The 14,688-nt window shown below is 43.3% G+C and overlaps 1 protein-coding gene across 8 annotated transcripts in view; it reads left to right on the top strand.

Annotated features, from left to right (window-relative positions):
* The window catches only part of rims2a (regulating synaptic membrane exocytosis 2a), a 272,468-nt gene that overhangs the window by 147,392 nt on the left and 110,388 nt on the right, over nt 1-14,688 (top strand). For 5 of the 8 annotated variants that reach the window (XM_080750629.1, XM_080750627.1, XM_080750630.1 and 2 more), the window contains exons 8-13: nt 1,169-1,380; nt 4,529-4,648; nt 8,522-8,621; nt 9,697-9,820; nt 11,044-11,090; nt 11,875-11,987. In XM_080750629.1, coding sequence (XP_080606755.1) covers nt 1,169-1,380; nt 4,529-4,648; nt 8,522-8,621; nt 9,697-9,820; nt 11,044-11,090; nt 11,875-11,987 — 716 coding nt within the window. Of the gene's footprint in view, nt 1-891; nt 960-1,168; nt 1,381-4,528; nt 4,649-8,521; nt 8,622-9,696; nt 9,821-11,043; nt 11,091-11,874; nt 11,988-14,688 lie in introns of all 8 variants that reach the window. The other 3 variants (XM_080750632.1, XM_080750631.1, XM_080750633.1) reach the window with 1 other exon arrangement.

The raw sequence follows: 14,688 nt of genomic DNA, 5'->3' as shown, positions 1-14,688 counted from the left end.
TATTTAAGCCCACCCCGACTGGTACGGTATGCGACGAAAGAGCAAAAGGGCCACCGTGGGAATAATGGCACGACTTTCTTAACGTCCCGTCTGGCGAGGTCACCACCGGTGGTTTCGTACGTTCTCAGAGGCACAGACCCGAAAACCTTATTCGTGCTCCGCCACACAAGGGCGTCTCTTGCGAGAATGGCAGAGAATAGCCGAGAACAACCTCACAATGAATGGCTTCTGCGACGCATTGTGAGCTTGTAGGTCGGTTGTCGTCGCGCGGCGGAGTACAAATAAGGCTAAAGGGGACCCCTCTTGGTTAGGGCTGTCACAATTATTACATAATTGTCTAATCGTAATTATTTGACATAATCGCGATTATTTTGTGATAATCGACATAATCGTTTACATGTTGACACATGTTTATATATGTTCATTTATTAAAAAAATAGTGGAAATAGCAGATCTACAAGCTCACAACGCGCCGCGATGCGACGCGTTGTGAGCTTGTAGATCGGCTATTTCCACTATCAATGTTCTTTTTAAAGTGTAAAGTTGTTAAATATGTCAGTAATTTCTTTGTATATTTAGGTTGTGTGTCATATCTGCTATGTGCAACTTCAAATTCTACAAGCCAAACAGAAATGTAATTGTCAACGACGAAAAAAACAAAATTAAATCGTTAATCGCAATTATTTGAGTGACAATTAATCGTCACGTAAAATGTCCTAATCGTGACAGCCCTACTCTTGGTCCAAGGACCAGACGTTGAGAAACCCAAGTGAATAAACGGACGGCGGGCGCTGGCTGCGCTGGCTGCGCTGGCGCGTCCTCACGAGTCCCTGTTTGCTGTGTTCTCTGGTGTATGCGTTATGTTTGCCCACTCCCCCCTTTATCCCGCAGGAGATTTGGATGGCCATTGGTGGGACCATGCGTCTTGGCATAGCAGCGAGGCCTCCCCAATGTCTTTGGTGAGACATGCGGAGCCCCGCCACCCCCCTCCCTCCTCGGCTCCCCCTCTCCCCCCTCTCTAGACCCCCCCCCCCCTCCCCCGACTCCCTATCTATCTCTCAGAGTCTTTTTGAGTCATTCCATGTTTTTTCCTTTTGTTTTATTTACACCTTTTTTGCATGTTGTTTTTTCTGTTTCCTTTCTTGTTTTTTATTCCCACCACCTGTAGGGGACAGTCAAAGGGGAAAAAGACAAACTATTGAGCAGGCATTTATGTCCGAGCCGACACACACCTTATCTGAGAGGCAAAAGAAAATGGTGCGCTTTGGGGGACACTCATTCGAAGAGGACTTGGCATGGTGCGAACCGCAGGTTAAAGACTCGGGAGTTGATACGTGCAGTAGCACTACCCTAAACGAGGAGCATAGCCATAGTGAGAAGGTACTGAGACCAAATCTAGCTTGCATTGTTTTCATTTGTTTTGATTTTTTTTTTATTTATTATTTATGACCTATCCATTATACTGTTTGCTCTCTCTGTCTCTTAATTGTAAAATAGGTGAGATGTTTTCTTTTTGTTTTTTTGAGATTATTTTATTTTCGGTTACTTTTTGGGGGGCGGGGTGAGTCTCTTTGCTTGCTACTTGTTGTTTTGCTCTTCCAAAGCATTATTAAATCCAGTATTTTTACAGGAGAGCACTCAACCCCCCCCCCACCCCCACCCCACCCCCCCTATGTTTGTCATGGCACACACAGAAACGTGGGTCCCCCCCCCCCCCCCTCCCGCTCCCGTGGTTGCATGCTAGTCCTCTCTCCGTACCTTGTCTTGCTCTGTAATGTGTAGCGGTGCGTTTTAGAGGACCTCCTCTCTCTGCACAGGCCGGCCCGTCACACCCCTCTAAAGCCTGGTTCATACTTCGCTGTGCGACAGTGTCCCCCGTGTTGCTTACTATAGCCCATAACACAAGCTCATATACCTAACTAGGAATGGGGCGATCATCGTTATTATCGTCTATCGTGATACAAAAAAAAAAAAAAAAACGCTTTATCGTGAGATTATCCTCTGTTATACACCAGGATGAATTAGCCTTTTTTTAGCTGCAAAATCAGTACCACTTAACCCATTCAGGCTGGGAACACATTTTAGTGTAGTACAGTACATGTACAGTATGTAGCAACATATTAGTTTTTGTAATTTTTGAATAATAATTTGACTTTTTTCTGAAAACTTAGGTCAGGCCTAAATGGACGGCGCATTTGGTACTCTTATTTCACTCTTAACAAATCGATTCGCCAACGCGTTGTGAGCTTGTAGAATAGGGGGTTCAAGTGGTTATCAAAAGTAGCACCTTAAGTTTATTTTGCGATATCATTAATTTCAACGTTTTAATCTTGATGTGTCATTTTCACATTGTCCCATCCCTACTAGCGCGGCTCGCCGTGAGCTTGTATATCGGCTACATCAGCCACGCGACACCGTCGCATGACGGAGCATGCGTTTGGGCATTGTTCTGCTTCCCCCGTTCCACACCATGCACCACCCACTCTAACAGAACACCCACACCCACGCACGCTCGCACACACACACAGACACGCACGCGCGCACGCGCGCACGCACGCACAAAGTTCTCCACTTCACTCCAGTTACAAAACCTGAATTAAATACAGTATTAAAAAAAACACACTTCTTTTTTGCACAGACGATCTGTTTTTCTTTTTTCCCTTTCACTGTCACGTCTGAGGTCTCATCCTAATTTGTGTCTCATTGCCTTGAATTCTGTGCCGCCCGTTTTCTCTCCCCTTTCGATCCTCCTCATATAGCTCCTACGTTTATGTGGCTACGCCTCAATTGTTTTTTTGGAAATATATCTGAATGTTTTTTGTTTTGTTGCTTTACTCCGCTACTCCCACCCTTTGGCAGTGGTTGTTCTGTGTGTTTGTGTGCGGCAGTGGAGCGAGGTGGAGTGAGGCATGCATTCTGTACCCTGAAACCCCCGGGTGGAGAAGGACTGTTGGGTAGGGGGGTTGCTTAGCTCTGGCCCATAGCGTTAGTGAGTTGGTTCCAGTGCTTCTCAAACTTCTCAAGCTCTGAGAGCGCACAAAGGTTCCACTTCTACACTCTCAGGGCTACAGACCAGTTAAGGGTCCTTTTAGAACCTCCTCAAGGAACGTTGAGGGCTCCCTGGACCCCGGTTTGAGAACCACAGCTCTAACGCTATGCCAGGGACTAACTTATTGGCCAGATGCAAAGGCGGTTTTAAGGTTATCAAAGCCACCCAAACCCCACCTTTTGTTAAAAGCCACTTTTTGGCCAATAGAAAGAAAGTACTATTGACTGGATCTGTAGGTGCCGTTATAATAAAAGTTGACCTGTCTGGTGGTCATATTTTACTCTTTGGCAGAGGTGGGGTTCTGATAGGCATCCCACCTTAGAAATAATCTTACGGCACCATAAAACTGCCTTTGCTTCGACATAATTATTATACAGTATATATTTTTTACTTCAGCGTAGACATGAAAAACCTGGTCAATGAGGAAACACATGGTCCCTTGGTCAGCGAGTTGTGGCTGGCGCTATGGACCAGAGCTAGGGGGAGCTGGGGTGCTGCCTGCTTCACTGTGCATGGACTGCTTCTGCATGCAACCCATTCTACCATCATTACTGACGGCAGGTCCACACAAGCTCTGGAGATGAACATAATACTTTAACAACAACGGCTATTTTTGAGTCCTGCCAAGGTGGTGAATTATGACCCGAACTTTGCCTATTGAGACATTTCTTTCGGTGATCAGTTTTTTTGTGATACTCAGTGAATACCAAGGAATGCCTTATTAGGACATGAATGACCACCAGGTTTGTCAGACCAAATGAGAGATTGTTGAGCACCACTCCTCTCCAAAAAAAAGTTAGTAAATAAAAATGGAGCTCTGAAGTGCGATGGTCCCAAGGACCCCTGGGTAACCACCGTTATAAGGCATTATTCGGTATGCACTGGGCATCCAAATTAAATCACTGATCACTGTGAAAGAGTGACACAAGACTCTTAAATCTAACTAAGGGCAACCGCACTTTTATTCTAAGGGTGGATTCTGCCTTTCTGCATTTCACTGGGAATGCAGTGGTTACAGCAAAGAAACACTCCATTCCTATTGAAATGCATTGGCAAAGAATCCGCCCTCATAGGTAGAATAAAAGTGCAGCGTGAAACATCACACCAGAGGCATCATGACTACATGGGAAAATTATAAATTGTACTTCTTAAAATAAATTCAGCATGCCTGTTGCTAAGGTATGGCAACATGACTGTTGTCTTGCACACGCGCGACACCAGTCATGTTGCCATACCTTAGCTTTTGCTGCATCACACTTTGTCCGACGAAGAGCTTGTGTGAAGCTCTCTTTCTCAATCAAGTGAATGGACTGAACCCCCTCCCTCTTCCCCTGCACCACCCCTCCACCCCACCCCACCCCTACACTACGGACAATCCTCTGTCTTTTTTTGTTTTGTTTTGTGTGTCTTTTTTAAAGTGATAAATAAATGTCCAGTTGGATACAAGCTGTAAAACGGAAGGTGTGTCGTTGTTTGTAGCACCCGGTGACATGGCAGCCGTCCAAAGACGGGGATCGCCTCATAGGGCGCATCTTGCTCAACAAGAGGATGAAGGATGGAAGTGTGCCTCGAGACTCAGGAGCTCTGCTGGGACTGAAGGTGAGATCATTCCTCCACAGGCACGTGCACACATATACACCAAAGGGGGCTTGAGCCCCTGGCCTTTTATCCGTCTGTAAAAAGTGCCCTCTCCAGACCAGGGGTCTTCAATGTTTTAAGGCCAAGGACCCCTTAGTTGAGAGAGACAAAGCAGGGACCCCCACAACCTTTTCATAGATTCCATATAGTTTTCCATATCGTTTGACAGCACAATCATCAGTGTATTTTGGATTCATGTCAATTGTTTTCAGATATTTAACCACTTGAACCGTCAATATAAACTTGACATTTCACTCTGTACTTGGTCTGCCCCTTTTCACCTCTACACCAAACTTTTTTCCCAAAATAGCCGATCGACAAGCTCACAACACCTCGCAGCGCGAGGCGTTGTGAGCTGAAGACCCTTGTTCTAGTCTATGTCTTGGACAGTCCATCTGCTCTCACATGTACTGTATGTACTGTACACTGTGAAAGCATTGGATTCTCCCATATTGTGGCCCTGTCTCTTTAGCTCACTCATCTGGGCTGCTTTGTCCTTTTGGCTTCCAATTATTGATTACATCACTGTGTAGCGCAATATTAATATTCATTAGGGGACTTAATTAGCTTCCAGATTAATATTAATGAGCAGTGTTTGATACTTAGTGCTGTAATTGTGTAGGCGCGCTTGTGTTGAACCGTTTTTAACGATCTACATTCAGCGGCTCTATCAACACAGACTAATCACTGGTAGAACAGGCCATTCTCAACTGGTGTGGGCCGCGCTCACTGTTGTTGTTGTTTTTTTTTATTGAATACTTTATTAGTCATTAAGGCTAAAAGGATAACACAAAAACAGTCCTGGGAACTTTACACAATAATACATGTCATCAACAAATACATGTACTACATGTTCAAAAAAAGATGGGAAAATGTACCTCCTCTTGTGATCTCCTGATAGATGTTTTTATAATACACAAACAGATATTTATAATATATATATTCTCAATAGTTTTTCTTTTTGCGAAGCGTTTTTTGAGCTTGCAGGCACACATTTGTCCTTCACCACTGTGCAATGCGACGGAGCATCAATTAGGCTTTACTGTCCACCACTGCTAATAACACGTTCATTGGAACAATGTGCACATGTGTGGTGCAGAGCTGGTTAAAAAAAGAAAGAGCTGAGCGGCCAGAGTTCACAGGAGCGTGCACGGATGAGGGTTTCATCAGGATAGGAGGAGAAAGGAGAAGCGGGCAAGATGCAAGAGGAAAAATCATTAGTGATTGAATGAGCTTGGTGAAGTGGACATGTTTGTGTCTGCTCAGTGCTCAGTGCCTCTGTGTGTTTCTGTCTCCTCAGCAGCAAGCGGCCAAACAAGCTAGCAAAACACCCAGCCAACCCATCACTCACTGCTGCTCTGTACACGCTCCATGTCTCTCTCTCTGTCTCTCTGTCTCTCTCTCTCTCTCTCTCTCTCTCTCTCTCTCTCTCTCTCTCTCTCTCTCTCTCTCTAGCCCGATTCATAGGCATACTTCGCTCATAACGTGTTAAGGAATGCGGCGACGCCGCATGAGCTCGGCGTTCAAGCTCACACCGCGTGTCTTATAGACAACCTATATAATATGGGGATTAAGTGGTTAAAGTATGTTTTGCATCGATACTGTATAAATATGTGTAAAAAGTAACTAAAGCTATCGCGCAATTGTAAGTGAACCTTGCCGAGCCATGAGGCCCATAGGGGGGAGCCTAGCTCCTGTTTCTGTAGCGTGAGGCAGCTTGATCAGAAAATGGAAATACTAAGTTCTGTACTTCATAATTGTAGTCAAGCACAGTACTTGAGTAATCACCTCTGTTGGGTGGAAACCTCATAGCTCTCCCCCCTCCCTCCCTCTCCCTTCCTCTCTCTCCCCCCCTCCCTCCCTCTCTCTCCCTGTCTCTCTCTCTAGCTCTCACCTCAGCTGTCTGTCTGCCTGTGTCTCTCTCCTACTCAGTGTCTCTACCAGGGCCCTGTGTGTATGATGTTACATAAAACCATTTAATTTAGCAGACCATCCCTCTAAGCTCCTTTTGTTTGTTGGCATTCAGCTGCCATTAAGAGTCATTTCTATTTGTATGCTGCTGTTCCGTGTAGGCAGAGTGGAGTAGAGTATAGTGGAGTTGTTACTGTACAGTACAGCTGTGGCCCACGGGCCTGTTATAGAACCACTGAGAGACAGCCCTAACTAAGTACTTTTCCTTGCTGTCGGGCAGAAACCCCTTATCTCCATATTTTAACTGTTATTATTTTTATTTTTTTGTAAATTAACTCTGCTTGATCATGATACAGCATCACACAAAAGTATCAGATCTACAAGCTCGTTTTGAGCTCGTTGATCTGCTACTTTTGCTGTTTTTGAAAAGTAACAGTTTTTTACATATGCGTTTTCCGCCCGAAAGAGACGTTTTACTCTGTACTTACAAGTACATTTGGGAGGTACTTTTACTTTACTCGATTATGTACATTTGTTATACTTTATGTTTCTACTCAGGTAAATAATGTACTATTTTTTTCCTGACTACACTTATTTGAAAACTTTGACTTGCTAGTGACTTTAGATTATTACACAACATACATTAAGCCCTAAACGGTCGGTTATATTTATGGCGTGTCAATGGCGTCATGATACCACATAATCATGTTCATATCTGGAATTGTCTGGTTAGGGTGATTAATAATCACACACAGGTCACAGACAGTCATTGAGAGACACTCCTACAGAAGAGTGTGATTTACTTTATTTGTATATTTAGACGGCATACAAGCTCACAACGTGTCACATCGTGGCCCATTGTGAGTTTGTAGATTGACTATTTTTGAAATGCAGTGTGCAGTGGAGTAGAAGTATAACTAAAGAAAAACTGAAATACTCAATCAAAGTAAAAGTACCTTTAAATTGTACTTAACCACTTAAACCCCAGCCTCCCTGTGGCGCGTTTGTGAGCTATTTTCAGCGAAAGCTTTCCCCCACAATAACAGAAAACAGAACATTCACTAAAATAGAGCCCTGGGGGACCCCGCGCACCCATATGGGGTTTAAGTGGTTACAGTAAGTACAGAAGTTGAGTAAATGTACTTATAGTTACACAGAGCGTAATACCAGTGCACACTCAGCCCCAGGGGAGAAAGCATGGCCATGGACATTTGTGTTTTGAAAGGAACTGTTCTTTGTCTGCTGAGCCTTCCCACGTAATGCTTACTGAGGAAACATTCCTCGCAGGCACAAGGCAAAGCTATGACATCAACAGGGGAAAATACGGACGTGTGCTGTGCTTTATTTGCAGAAGACGAAGAATAAAAAAAAAAAAAGGTTTCGTCAAGAAGGGTCACCTTAAGAGCATCATGTTCAAAATACGTTATATCCATATTGAAGGCTGGGCAATTAACCGAAAATGTAACTAAACTGACATTTAGAACCAATAACTGACTTGATCTCGCCCATGAAGGTTAATATTTGAGAAGCAGTAAAAATGTATTCTGTATATAAATGTAAATCATCGTCCCCTCCTAGTCTCGGTACTTCCACTCATTCAATCTGACTGGTTTCTTACTGTAACACATGTTTGTGTGTTGTGTGTGGTGTGTGTGTGTGTGTGCGTGCGTGCGTTCGTGCGCGCGTGTGTTTTATTTCTTATACTGTATATAAAATCGACATGACAAATTCTAACTAAATTGATTAGTCTGATTAACTACTTAACCTTGTATTACTCTTTGTTGTACGATGGTTGTGTGCAAAAATAGCTAAAATAACTGATGCTGTTTTGCCAAGAAGTGTCACCTCAAGAGCATCACGTTAAAATGAATTCATGCAGTATTTGTGACATTTCAACTGATTCTCTCTGCGTGTCTTTCACAGGTGGTGGGTGGCAAGATGACAGAATCTGGTAGACTTTGTGCTTTCATCACCAAAGTGAGGAAAGGCAGTCTAGCGGATACTGTTGGACACCTCAGACCAGGTACACACTACATTATTCTGTTTTCAAAACACCATAATGCTTACAGTCCACAAAATCTGTGCTTTCACATTGGGTTTTGCGGCACAGTGTGTTGCATTTTATTGCAGAGTATTGCATTTCCCTTAATTCATGGCAGAATTTTACTTTTTTTTGTTTTATATCTGATGCAAAAAAGATCAAACAAAAGGTTTGGTACTGTAGATCAGTGGTTCTCAACCTGTGGGTCGGGACCCCCAGCGGGGTCCCCAAATTATTTTGGGGGGTCCCCAGATTATTATTAACTTAATGTGAAACAGTGAACAAACCATCATAAAGTTTAAGTGTATAGAGGGTATCTGCAGATTTCTAAAGCGTCAATTTAAGGACTTTTTAACATCTCTAAAATGACAAATTAAACATTAGCCAAATTGTCAGATATTAGAGGCAGAGATTGTGAAAATAGCCGATCTACATGCTCACAATAGAACCAACCGTGTTATACAAAATGTAATGCCTCAACTCTTAGTGCTCATCAGGGTGGTTGAGAACCACTGCTGTAGATGATGTCCTAAGGGCACGGTCACCCTGAAGTTTAATTCTACCTATACCTAATTCTACCTGGGTAGAAAGGAACATAAGGAACATGCGTTTTTGGGATGAGCAGCACAGCTGAACAAGCAGAATATCTTCTCTGTCGGCTGGAAACCGCTTCCGAAACTGTTACTTGTGGATCTGCTACTTTTGAAGCTTTTGTGTGATGCTGTAGTATGATCATTCATTTACTTAAAACCCCACAACATTTGTAAAATTGAAATAAGAGCTTTCTGCCCGACAGCAGCCATAAGCTGTTTGGCATCGGCACAGAACATTTGGCAAACATTTCATGGGCCACTATACTCAGCTGTGTTACGCTTCCCACAATTGCATGTGCCTTACAAATGGGGCACCGTTTAAAAGAGAAATAAACAGCCATTCCAACGGTTTAAAAGTTATTGCCAAAAAAAAGCATTGTTTTACTCCAGAGGCCTATTCTACCGTACACAGCCTTCCAAATGTTTTATTCATGCATGTCGTGTTTTTCTGGTCTGTCTTGCAGGTGACCAGGTGCTAGAGTGGAACGGGAGACTTTTACAAGGAGCCACATTTAAAGAAGTTTACAATATAATTCTAGAGTCAAAGCCAGAGCCCCAGGTGGAGCTGGTGGTCTCGCGGCCTATAGGGTAAGACCTTCATAATCATAACGTTGTTGTCGGGTGGAAACCTTGTATGTCCAAAACCGTTTGTTTTGTATTTATCATTTATCATTTAATTTTCTTTTTAAACTAGTGAAAACAGCCGATCTACAAGCACACAACGCCTCGCACCGCGAGGCGTTGTGTGCTTGTAGATCTGCTGTTTTCACTACTTTTGTGCGACGGCATTGTATGATGAAGCAGGGCTTTGCTTTGCGAAAAAACTTACAAATTTGAAACTTGGAGATACAAGGTTTCTGCCTGACAGTGACATAACTATTCTGAAACCTCTTACAAAGTACTGATGGACCATTCTTTTTTTTTGTTAATATCATTTCAAAAGAATTTTAAAAACTCTCACACAAAAATCTATGATTTTCAAAATAATTTAAAGTCTAAAAAATATTGCTGTGAGGTTGTAGATGGGTATTTTCACTATTTTAGAGAAATGGTTGATTTCTTTATGTATTTTTTTGTAACTTCAGATCCCAGGGAGACAACAAATACATATTTTGGGTCTCGAGTTGAAAGAGAGGAGAACTCACCTCTATGGGACAGAGCAGTGGAGCGCAGAGAAGCCAGCGGCCTCCGAAAAAATACAAAATAAAACAGTTTTGGAAAGCAGAGATAGTAGGGCAAAAGAAGCGACCACTTTCGCTCCGTCAAGTCCCATATTTGACCCTCTTTGTACTGCTGAGGGAGCCTGTGGCAGAATGAAGACTAATGCGCTGCTCAGGCTCATTAAAGCACTGTGCATTCAGCATTAGCCCAAATTGATCCAACTATCCCCTCCTCCCTTCCTTTGCCACCTTTTTCTCCTTGTCTTTCGATTGATGCTAGCGACTGACCAAGATAAGGCTGCTATGTGCAGATACTGTATATCTGGTTAACTCCCTCTCATGTCTTTTGTTTCTAAGATATCTTTTCTTTTTTTTTTAATCTAAATCACATGTTAAGAATGTGATTTAGATTTTCTATTGTTTAAGCAGAGGCTAGGTTCATTATTGTTTACCCAGTATCTTATAGTTTAAATGTACAGAATATTTGTAATTTAGACAGACAGACAGACAGACAGACAGTGTGCGTGCGTGGTGTGCGTGTGTGGCGGGTCTCAGTTTGTGTGCTAAATGCCTAAATTATAATTCTCTTTCTCCATCCCTCTCTCTCTCTCTCTCTCTCTCTCTCTCTCTCTCTCTCTCTCTCTCTCTCAGAGATATTCCAAGGATACCAGACAGCACACATGCACAACTGGAATCAAGTACGTCTTGCCTACCCCCCTCCTGCTATACCATACAAGCACAGTTCATTGGGCCTCTTTATCCAATTAATCGGCCCAGAAACATCAAGCTAACGCAACGTCCTGGAGAGTTGATTCCGTCATTCTGTCTCCCTGTATCTCTTCCTTCTCTACCTCGCTCCTCTTGCCGTGGAGTGACGTTGCAGGCTTGACCTTATTCCTTCCTCTTCTCTCTTTAAATTAAAACAAACGTATTGTAAGATACGAATGGTCGCTGTCTGGCACGGGAAACCTTTCAGGAAACGGAGGGAAGGAAAAAAAACTGTGTTTCAATGGATCTAATGTAGTCATTAGTCTGTCAACAGCTCTTGTTAATAATTTGTGTTGGTTAAATATATATAATAACATGTTAACCACCATAACTTTCACTTTCAAATATGTACTCTTGTTCGACGCGGTAGGGCATTCATATACAAAAACGAAAATTGGAAATATGAATATTGTCTCTGTCGGGTGGAAACCTCCCAAACTGTCCAAAACGGTTCAGGATTCAAATTCAGAAATAGCAAAAAATCGCAGATCTACAAGCTCAAAACGCGCTACTTCTCGACAAGTTTCGAGATGGCAGATCTGCTATTTTGGATACCTAGGGTGTTAATTTGCACAAAAAACAAAACAAACACACACACAACAAGTTAAAAAGGTGTTTCTGCCCGACAGCGACAACATGATATATCATTCTGTGGTGCTCCCTACCTGTCCCCAATCTGAACACATTCTGCTGCCTTCCGTCCTCCTGGTTCAGGTTCAAGTTCTTTTGAGTCCCAGAAGATGGATCGGCCGTCCATCTCTGTCACGTCCCCCATGAGCCCCAGCATGCTGCGGGACGCCCCCCAGTACCTGTCAGGACAGCTCTCAGTAAGTCACACACATGCCTGACCACTTTATCCATTTAGGCCTGAGAAATACCTAAAAATGTCTTCTAAATCCTAACGGTTTTCAGAAAAACGTATGTTTCTACAAAGAATGGTGCTCAGACTTTTTGTGTCAAGAACCCCTAGAAATATTTGAATTTGACCGCCGACACCCATCTCAAAATATTTTGTTTCAGGGATCCCCCCCAGAAGCAAAGATTTACAAAGGTTTGCGTTCCCGTTCCCTTATAGTGGGTTAATCTGTACAAAGTTACAACATCTGTAGTCATTGATTTTCAGCGATGTAAAGTTTGCATGCCGGTGTTGTGCGCCAGAAATGGCAGATCTACAAGCTCCACAACGCGATCTACAACACTGCAGTGTTTCCTCAAACCTTTACAAGGTCTGCCCTTAACTCTGACAGTGTACAATTTGGTTCCATTTGTACACTGTCAGAGTTACAGACTTGTATGGGTCAATTTAGACCCCCATAAAGGAACGTACAAAATCCCTGGAATCCACTTTGAGAACCATTGTCACAATGTGATGCCCTGTGACAAATAAGTTGTGAGCTTGGTGTAACGGCCGGGCTTCCAAAACCCAGGTCTCCCACACGGCTAAGGTCCACTAAATCCACCCTTTTTGCCGGGGGAGAGATATTAGGCTTTTTGGTCTTCAGGCAGAGGCTCTGAGCCACTCCGTTAGACTTGTAGATCTGCTGTTTTCAGTGACGCGGCGTGCAAACCAAGCATACTAATCAGGTTTGAGAGTGTGAAAAATGGACTCGGAAGAGGTGTGAGACTGGCTCAGTGGTTAGCACTGTTGCCTCAAAAGCCAGATCGATGGTCCTGTGTTTCAATCCCACCGGGGCCTTTCTGTGTTCTCAATGTGTTCACATACTGTAGTTCAACACCAAAAGACACCTATGTTTGTGAGCGTAAATAGCTGATCTACAAGTTTGCATGGCCTTGAGCAGGGCCCAAATTAGGTTCTGAGAGCCTTATCTGAAACCAAGCTGCCGTAGAGTATGGAAACATCCAGAATCCATGAAGTATGGTGTCATGAGTCATGACACAGCATGGTTTGCTTAGGTTTTGGTTGACTAAAAGAGCTATTAGTAATGTTTCATGATTTTGTGTACTCCAAACCAGTGCAAGTGTACTAAGGCAGTGTTTCTTGTGGGGAACCCTGTTCATGCACTTGGCTCTTCACCAGTCCAGGCTTGGGACTGTAGATCAGGTTACTGTGTGTATCCCTGTGTTTTCCATTATCTGCTACAAAATGCACTCCAGGGGTGAGTCGGTAGAGGCCCGCATTAAAACAGGAGATAAATCAACTCTCCAATTTAGTAGCCAGGTGGGAATTAGACTGCTGGGTACCAGGGAAACACCTTCACCACATGAGGAGAGCATTGAGGTAAAAGTGCTGTTTTCACCATTCTAGAAGCACAAGCTACGGTATAGCCATTTGTTTTGAAAGTGGTGAACGAAGCACCATTGTTTTACTTAAAGGGATATTACACTTTCCAAAAACCTTTTAGTCATTTTATGGGACCGTTTTAAGGTTGGTTGATTCAGTATTTAGATATTTGACATTCATTTTATCAGACACGCCCCTTCCTATACAAACCCACAAAAGCCAGAGTAGACCATAACATGACACACAAGTGAAATATTTAGAACGGGTACACATTATTGTGTATAGTTTATGCTTTAACTATTGAAAAATAGCAGATATACAAGCTCACAGCGCGGCACCGAGTGCCGCGCTGCGAGCTTGTAGATCTGCTATTTTTGAAAAATCGTGAAAATTATATATTCAAAGATTTGCACACATTTTCACAACTTTTTCAAAAATAGCAGAACTACAAGCTTGCAGCGCGGCACTCGGTGCCGCGCTGTGAGCTTGTATATCTGCTATTTTTCACTGGTTAAAGCATTCAATAATTCTAGGCGTAAATGGGTTAAAACACAGCAATACCAACAGTGTAGAAATACTCTAGTTACTAGTAGAAGTCCTTTAGTCATAACTTCCCTTGAAGCAAGTATTGACATCAAAAGATACTAAAAGTACCAAAAGCAAATGAAAGGTTTGTTGTTGTCGGGCGCTGTCAGACATTTTGGCTTCACCAGCAGGGGGAGGGCTGCGGCCGACGTGCTTCGGCGCCATTTTAGTGCTACTTCAACAACCTTAGGACAATACTTCGCCGCCGTTACTTCAATATAGTAGAGTATTTGATTTAATTTTCTTGCCCTGGTATTTGGTGCCCACCCCCCCCCCCAGAGCTTGGTGCCCAGGGCTGCAGCCCCTAAAGCCCACGGTGCAATAAGCCTGGGCTGGGAAAGGGCCAGGGGGGTGAAGAGAGTGTGGGTGGGTACTGTAGTGGTGTTTGTGTCCCACAACGTAGCATGGCCCGGCTCAGCATCAGTGGTGCAAGAAGAAGCACTCAAGTAAATAGTCTCTGTCGGGTGGAAACTCATATGTCCAAAACTATTACTTTTCAGGATTCAAATTCAAAAGTAGCAGATCCGATACTTTTGATGCTTTTGTGTGACGCTGTGGTGTGATCAAGTAGGGCGTTAACTTACCAAAAAAAAAGAAAAAAACACAAAAGGTTAGAATATGGAGATACAAGGTTTCTGCCCGACAGTAACTACTGTAAATGTACTTTTAGTTACTTTCCCCACCACTGCTCACTCAGCATG

Source organism: Nannobrachium achirus, assembly GCF_963921795.1.
Source record: "Nannobrachium achirus genome assembly, chromosome: 2".
NCBI lineage: Eukaryota > Metazoa > Chordata > Actinopteri > Myctophiformes > Myctophidae > Nannobrachium > Nannobrachium achirus.
Note: the sequence above shows the minus strand (reverse complement) of the source record. Positions and strands in the feature narration are given on the sequence as shown.